This window comes from Motacilla alba, chromosome 27, assembly GCF_015832195.1.
Source record: "Motacilla alba alba isolate MOTALB_02 chromosome 27, Motacilla_alba_V1.0_pri, whole genome shotgun sequence".
Classification (NCBI taxonomy): domain Eukaryota; kingdom Metazoa; phylum Chordata; class Aves; order Passeriformes; family Motacillidae; genus Motacilla; species Motacilla alba.
The window spans coordinates 3,307,447-3,315,714 of NC_052042.1; the positions used below are offsets into that span (position 1 = coordinate 3,307,447).

Consider the following 8,268-nt stretch of genomic DNA (forward strand, 5'->3'; position numbering starts at 1 on the left):
TTCTAGCTTTTTGGGGAGGATAGAAGCATATATAAAATGGTAAGACCAGAGAAATTGTCAATAAACAATTGAGGGATGAGAATAAAAAGAACACTAAAAAAATTCAGCCTTGTATCTTTTCACGTCGGGTTTGCATGATGCCATTGCTCCTTGCTTCCTCTTGTGATCATCATCTTGGATGCTTCTGCTGAATAGTCTAGAGGAAAATAATTGCTGGAGGTTCAGCTTGAACAACACAAGGCAAATGTCTGACCTAAGCCTGATGCTCACCTTAATTCAGATCACTGACTTCTTTTTTCATTTGCTCACTAAATTAAAAAAAAAAATAGAACCTCCAAATGATGTTTAGAAAAAATATCACCCAGGTAACATGGAAACTAATTTTAATACTGAGAAGACAAAGCAGAATGTTTGCTCTTAAACAGACTGCCACACAATCCTGCAGAGATCTAGGCAGTGAGATACAGAGCCAAGGGATGTAAGACCAGCAGGATCTCTTCTGTACTCCTCTTCAAGTCTAAAGGTGTAGACTCTGCTCTACTAAAATGAGCAATTCTTACTCAGCCTGAATAATTTCAATGGACAAAAGACAACCCACCCTGAGTCTCTGACACTAAATGTCTCTTCACTAAATGTCATGGCCAGTGTACTTTGGTTTCACATCTCATAAAGGCTCTTTTATTACAAGTTACACCCAAAGTTCAAGGTCCAAAGACACTCCACAGCATCCTCTCAGAAAGAAAAATCCTGCCCTGCACACTGATTGCTTTGGTTTGGAAGCTGTGTTTCCACAACAGCCAAGAACAAGAGTTTAACTCTCTGCCTTGAGCCAAGACCAGTTAGACTAATCCCTAGCACAGTAACTTAAAGACTTGGCAGTACTGATTCCCTAATCTATTGGGTATTCCCTAATATCCAACCATTCTGGGTTGGGTGCTCTCAGAAAGCTGAAGGTGCCTCCAATACACAGTTCAATGCCTCCAAAGCTCCATGTCCCACCAATTTCCTCGCCCCAAGCAGGGAGATCAGTACACACAGCAGCTGCTCTCACTAGCACAAGCCATGTGTGCTCATTGTTCTGCCTGACATCAGTAACACTCATAAGCAGTGTCAGTGCAGTGCCCCAGGAGCTGCACCTCCACAGTGTCCCAACACAGCTGCCACCCGCTCTGCTGCAGCACTAACAGCCCCTCAGCAATCAGGTTCTTCCCTTGCTTTACAAATTCTCCATGCACTTTCCGTATCGAGTGTACAGCACAGTCAGCCCAGGAGCCTCCTCCACGATCAGCAGTAGGATGGTTGAGTCTCTTCATGCCATGGAAAGGCAGCTGGTTTGCTGTTAATGACCACAGCCCCTGGGTTGGGGACAGTGCCCAGTATGGCACTTGTTAGCTGGGGGTCTCTGATGAGGCAGGAGGGAAACTTGTTTTGCTTCAACTTCAGCCACACTGGAGGGCTGGAGGGTCGTTCTGCTGGAAGCTGGAACTCAACACTTCCTGCCCCTCTAAGGACCTCAGCATCCCACATGAAAAAACCTGGACTGTGAAGGTTTCCAATATTCTCATTCCTCCTACCTCACTTAAGGACAAAGAAATACCCTTCCCACTCAATCTCAGCTGTACTGAAAGCTCAAATTCCACTTGCAAGGGTTTTCTAATACCAGATGAATGCATATTGAATCCAAGCTGATGGCAACAGCTTCTTCACTGGCAGTGCAGATGTTGGTTTGTGCTTACTATGAAATGAATTCACATGGTAGTACAGCTGCCTCCTTTCTAATAATTTATACACTGTTCTAGACTGTCCTGAGGCCCAAGTTATTGCTTACTCAATAGAAATATAAATATTTTAAGTCTCTTGTCACATATAGGCAACTCTCATTTTAAATTCATGTGCTGCACAGGGGGCTAAGAACCTACTCATGTGTTCCAAAGGGCTACGGAGAGGGTTGGCTGCAGGTACATGGTTATAAATGATTCAACAGATCATTTTTTTGTTTATCTGTTATACAAAATAACAAAGCAGGCAAACTACCCAGGGAGTGTTCCTCAAACACAGACGAACAGATGAGAACCCCTTCAAATTACGGGGAGGGGGGGCAATATCCTGTGTGCTCTTTGCACCAATACCAGTGACACTCTGCGTCAACATAGGTGGGGTTTCCAGCCACTGTGCTTCCTCTTGGACCTGTATAAAGGTGCACAGTGCACACTCAGCTCCTCACTGGCGTCTCTATCTGTGCTGATTTACCTGCTTCAGCCCCGAAGACAAGGAGCACAAATGGCATTCTCCACCCGCAGCATCCAGTGGAGCTCGAGCAGCCATGTGCAGCCCTCCGCACCCAGCGTCAGCAGTCTGACCTCCAGGAAAATGTCCATCCAGAAGATCCAGGCACCCAGTGTCTACGGGGGGGCCGGGGGCTATGGCACCCGCATATCGACGAGCAGCAGCTCTGGCCAAGGCCTCGGAGGGAGCCTCCAGCTCAGCATCACCGGGAGCGATGTGCTGCTCGCTGGCAACGAAAAATCAACGATGCAAAACCTGAACGATCGCCTGGCCGCGTACCTGGAGAGGGTGCGCTCCCTGGAGAAGTCCAACTCCCTGATTGAGAAGCAGATCAGGGAATGGTATGAAAAGAACACCGTAAGTGTAGGGCAGGACTACAGCTCCTACTTCAAAACAATTGATGAGCTCCGAAATAAGGTAAGAGATCACAGAGCCTGCCATAAATATAGGAATTGCAATTATCAGTGAGATAGAGAATAATCTCTTGTAGAAAATGTACTTTTCTAAATTGTAATTGGCCTAGCTGGGAAGAAAAAGTTTATTTTTGATCAGCTACATATTAGTGATAGATTCTAGATCATTTGTAATACCAGATATATGCCTGCAGTTGTGAGTAATCGCATACCTGAAAAATCTGTGACTCTAACTAATTCTATGATATTTGCCATAGGTGGCTTTAATTAGAGAAAGGACTCATGGTAATCTACATAATTACATATAGTTTAGCAACAGCCCATTTCAAAGTGGTTTATTAGAAAAGAAGGGCAAGCACTCAGAAAAAAAATTAAAGACCACTACTTAAAATAGTAAATTTCCACTGGAAACAATGAAATATTCCAACAATCAACTGACAGGTTTCTCAAATCATGTTTCCAGAACTTCCTTCAGTCTTTTCCCTTTTATTTTTTATCAGTTCTATTTCCCAGCATTTAAAAGCAGATCCTTTCAGAGAACAGTTCATCCCAAGTATTCAATGCACTTATTTTATGGCAGTACAATTTGTCTTTTGGATATCCCTAATTCCTTTCATGCACTTCAGATGAAACGTAGCTTAAAGCCAGCTGACCAACAGACAGCTGAAGTGAAGGAGGATGAAGCCCACTTACAGTATTCACTCCCAGGAAAGGATCAAGTGTGAGTTTCTGTGCAAAGCTTCATTGCTTGTCCACCATTCCCTTTAGATTGCTGCTGCCCAGATGGAAAATTCCAGACTTGTCCTGCAGATCGACAATGCCAAGCTGGCTGCTGATGACTTTAGGCTGAAGTAAGTTCCATGATTTTATATCAATTCTTTTTCATGCTCCTCTTACTTAGGAAAGCTTCCACTTACTGGAATCGGCGCCAAGAAGTGAACATTTTCCAAAACTTTAAGTTTAATGATAATTTCACAATGACTGTGGTAGCTACTGATTGTAACATTTACTCCAAACTGTTGCATTCCAGTGATGACAAAAGGCACTGTATTGTACAGGTTTGAGAATGAACACCTCCTCAGGCAGAGTGTGGAGAGTGACATCACTGGACTGCTCCGTGTCCGTGACGACCTGACCCTGACCAAAGCTGACCTGGAGTCCCAGATTGAGAATATCACTGAGGAACTTGTTTTCCTTAGGAAGAGCCATGAGGAGGTGAGAGCAGCTGACCACTGCCAGGCAGAGGGGTTTTGAGTGGCAAACAACCTCACTAGGAAGCATTTCTATCCTTCCTGGAAGCAGCATAACCATGTGTGACCCTAAGGGACATTCAAGCTGTCAGGGATCAAAGGCTGAACACTCCTCCATTCCAGGAAGGAAGGAGTAAAGCTGTTCTCTAAGAAAAATTTATGGTTCAGGAATTGCTATCCCAAAAAGTACACAAATGGGAGCCATGACTTCTGCCCTCATTCCACAGATCCGGTTCTGAGGAAATAATTTTTATGATACATTTATCTACGATACAACATTTATTGCCATCAAGTAGGTGAATAGTTCTAAGATGAGGCACACTAAACAATATTTACAAGGTGATTAAGTTGTCCCAGGCACTACTGAGGATCAGTCCTATGTGTATAGATGTTGAGTTTGTGTCCCATGCCCGGGAATGCCAGCTCCCTGCAGCTGGTGCTAACCCAGTCCCCGTTGCCGCAGGACCGTGCCAGGCTGCGCAAAGAGGCGAGCGGCTCTGTGAACGTGGCGGTGGACGCCGCTCCCGGCATCGATCTCGCAGCTGTTATGGAAAACATGAGAAAGCAATATGAAGAAATGGCAGAAAAGAACCGCCAAGAAGCCAAAGAACATTTTGAAAAGCAGGTAAAGTCAACAGCTTAAACACCAGCAAGAATCTCAGTCATGCCTGGCTGCAGTTCACAGTCCCTTCATTCTCCATTCCAGACAGCAGAACTGAACCAGGAAGTTGCCCTCAATGTTGAGCGCCTGGAGGTCCAAAGGAAAGAGATGACAGAACGGAGACAGGTCTTCCAGAACCTGGAGCTGGAATTACAGTCCCTGCTGACCATGGTAAATAACAAAAAAGCAAAATAAGGACTGTAGAGAACAGAGAGTTACACAGAGGTGTAATAAATAGAGGATAAAAAGATAAATAGAGGAATGAGGGGCTTTACAATCAAAATGCTATTTTGAAAAATGTATCCTCTGAATAATATGTCGCTGTTCTTCCCACGCGCTATAGAAACAGACCCTGGAAGGCTCCGTGGCTGAAACGGAAGCACGGTACAGTTACCAGCTTGACCAGATACAGGGAGCAATTTCCAGTCTGGAGGCTCAGCTGAGGCAGCTCCGAGCTGACATGGAGGCTCAGAACAATGAGTACAGCGTCCTGCTGGATGTCAAGACTCGCTTGGAGATGGAGATCGCCACGTACCGCCGGCTGCTGGAGGGAGAGGAAAGCGGGTGAGCAGGCACATGGCTTTGCGTGTTGGTTTGGGTTTTGTGTCCAATCTGCCTCTCTCCAACTGCTTCGGGGTGGGGAAGCCCATTGTCCAGTTCTCAGCCACAGAATCAGAGCAGGCTGCTGTTCAGGCTGGGCTGCGGAAGCTCCTGTGGAATTGTGAGGTGGCTCTCCCAGCCTATAGACTGTCACTCCATGAGCTGGGGAGTTGGGTAGATGTTCACATGCCAGGAACACCAGTAATGCAGCTTTTGATCAACTTTTCTGTGTGGGTTAAGCAGAAAGTGGAACTTCCCCCCACATTCTACTTGTTCAGCTGTTCTGGCTCAGGAACTAGATTGGGTGTACTTGTGTGACCTGAAGTCCTGGCATTGCAGAGATCAGTCTGCAGATTACCTACAGCTCATGCTTAGCAAGTTTCACTTCAACTGAAGAGAACTCGTTTTACTGAGTTATCTTCTGATTCAACATCTTGATGAAAGGGGATTAGCTGTCCTGATCAAACACATAGGAAATGCACAAGGATGTTTCTTCAACACATGAGTTGCCATATATTTACATTTTCTAATTTACAATTTGAACAGGTATTTAGAAGAGACGACAGTAGCAGTAGAGGCTGAAAAAGGTACGTCCCACTAACTTCTTTCTGTTTTGATGGTGGCCTGTTGAAATGTTATAGAATGAAGTACCCTGATATAAAACAACAGCTTCAGAGCACATAATCAGCCAGTGGAATCTCACATCAAGAAAGCAATCAACTGTTTGGTTACCCTGTGAGGACCATACAAACCTGGGTTTATATATACAATTCAGGTGCCCAGTGTAAAATCACAGACTCACCTAACCCATTCTGTGATTCTGTGAGTCCTCCGAGAGCCAAGAGAACAACAGAGAGTTACTGAATTCCCCTCTGGGGAACTGCAGAAGCATCTGCTTCTCCCTGCTAGCTGCACAGGGAGACTGAGCCTTCCGAGTAACACATCCAGATTCATAGCAAAAATTTGGTGTAAGTCTATTCCAATTTGGTGTAAGTCTATTCCAAGGTTTTAGGTCTACAAGTCTGTGCTAAACTGAAGCAAAACTATCAAGAGTGCTAGTGAGTTATTGAACCCAGTGTCCACTACAGTCTATGGGCAACATACTCAACATCCAAAAGAGGAGAAGCCACATCCCACACACTGCAAAAGTTTACCTCAAGGACCTGTGGTTGAAGATGCTTTTTGATATTTCCTCACTGACTGCTACTACTGCAGCAATATTACTCTGTCAGTGTACATTGCATTAAATTACTTCTCTTTTCAATTTCCTTAACAGAATCAAGTAAGTTTAAGAAGATCAAGACAATAGTTGAGGAGGTGGTTGATGGCAAGATTGTCTCCTCTGAGGTCAGAGAGGTTGAAGAGAAGATGTAAATGGCACCAGCAGAAAAGATGCCTCTGAGTTCCCCGGAGCTGATGCCAAAACAAAAAGCTTTACAAAGAATCTGATCTAATTCACCCTAAACCCCAGAAGCATTAAAAACTGCCAAAATCTCATATCTTTTGTTGTTGTTGTTGTTTTTGTGGGGGAGCATTAATAAAAATCTGTAAGTCACAACATAGAAGACTTTAGGTTTCCTTATATAGTGACTGAATACCCTGATGGATAAAAGTCAAATCAGCCTGGGATGAATGTATAATTGCTTCAACACAGATAAAAATGGAAGTATTAGGTTTTTAAAATGCATTAAGGCATCAGTTCAGCACACCTTTTCTGAATGTGAACTCCCACTCAAACATAAAGCAGCTTCACTTCATTAAAACCTGGTTTTCAAATAAATAAGAAGTGTCAATTTGCTTTTCATAATATATTAACATGAAAAAAATAAATGGAAGAAGCCTATTTGATATTTTTCACATTCTGTGAATGATCATGTCACCAGGGACTACAGCAAGCCAAGATATTTTATGGATAAAAAGATATTTGAAATTATCTCCCCCTCTCTCAAAGCCTTCTGTGCCAATAATGTTCAGTGTCCCATAGGGAGGCCCCTGTGCCACACCTGGATTCTCAGTCCCAGGAGTTTACATTTTCCTCTTGAGAACATAAACACACAAAGCTCTTCCCTATGAAACCCCACCTGTCCAGAGCTATGTGCTGTACATAAACAGCTGCCAAAGAGCTAATCCTCTGCTTTCACTGCCCCGAGTCACTGAGACCAGGCTATCAGCTCATTTCCACACAAATGCTTTACTTACACCTTTGATCTTCCGCTCTTTTCTGCCCCCAAAGCACCCCATGCTCCTGAGTGCGGATAAATCAAAAATTAACTCATTTCAGTTGACAAATCCAATGATATAATTAAGCCAGGACAAAGGAAAAATGATTTTCCATTTATCAAAATGACTTCAAAAGAAAAATATACTGGCTTGGGAGGGTTCCCATGCCCAAACCTGCACCCAGAAGCGCTATATTTGATCTTCAGATTTGTATTATAAAAAGCACCAAATACAGAAATCAGATTTCTTATTTTGAGATAACAGCAAACTATTTAGCAGACAGAATGGTCAGTTCTCAGCTGCCAAGTACAAACTCCTATATGCTATAGATTATGTGCTACAGAATATATCCTATAGACTATAAGCATATCACTCTGAGGTATTTCAGCGATGAAAGGGTTGGGGCATAAACCCAATTCCAAATCCTATTTGCTATATTTATATTTTCACACTAATGATCACCCTGCAGCTCACTGAACGTCCATGTGCCCTTAGACACTTGATGGTCACTTTTCTTACTTCTTAAGCATCCAGGAGCACTAATCCAGCAAAGGCTGCTGGCTGAAGAGCATTATGAAAAGAAAGACATTCCTGCCACACACCTGGGAAGCAGGGATCAAAGGGATCACTCTGCTGACTCAGCAATCTCCTGTAAGAACAGCCCCAAATGCAGGAAGCACTGACTCTGCAATGACAAAACAATTATTTAGGAGGGATTTAAATGCGAAAAGAACTTTTTTACACTCCATTGCACATGGCAGAACACAATTGTGATGTCTCAGCTCCACTCCACCCATTTCCCCTCATACAAATACCTGGAGGGCACCAGATTTCCACT

The 8,268-nt window shown here is 43.7% G+C and overlaps 1 protein-coding gene across 1 annotated transcript; it reads left to right on the forward strand.

Moving 5' to 3' along the window:
- The first annotated feature begins 2,280 nt into the window (after positions 1 to 2,280).
- On the forward strand, positions 2,281 to 6,679 carry LOC119712082 (keratin, type I cytoskeletal 20-like). Its single transcript, XM_038162956.1, has 8 exons — positions 2,281 to 2,703; positions 3,468 to 3,550; positions 3,758 to 3,914; positions 4,413 to 4,574; positions 4,656 to 4,781; positions 4,954 to 5,174; positions 5,757 to 5,797; positions 6,487 to 6,679. The coding sequence occupies exons 1-8, from the start codon at positions 2,281 to 2,283 to the stop codon at positions 6,582 to 6,584; spliced, it is 1,311 nt and encodes a 436-aa protein (XP_038018884.1). The 3' UTR covers positions 6,585 to 6,679.
- Positions 6,680 to 8,268: the final 1,589 nt, after the last annotated feature.

What these genes read in the sequence shown, in the direction of transcription:
- LOC119712082 (XM_038162956.1), top strand. Translation starts at nt 2,281, where the DNA reads ATGGCATTCTCCACCCGCAGCATCCAGTGGAGCTCGAGCAGCCATGTG. An exon ending in GCTGATGACTTTAGGCTGAA is followed by an intron (nt 3,551 to 3,757) that starts GTAAGTTCCATG and finishes TGTATTGTACAG; the next exon opens with GTTTGAGAATGAACACCTCC. An exon ending in CTGGAGGGAGAGGAAAGCGG is followed by an intron (nt 5,175 to 5,756) that starts GTGAGCAGGCAC and finishes CAATTTGAACAG; the next exon opens with GTATTTAGAAGAGACGACAG.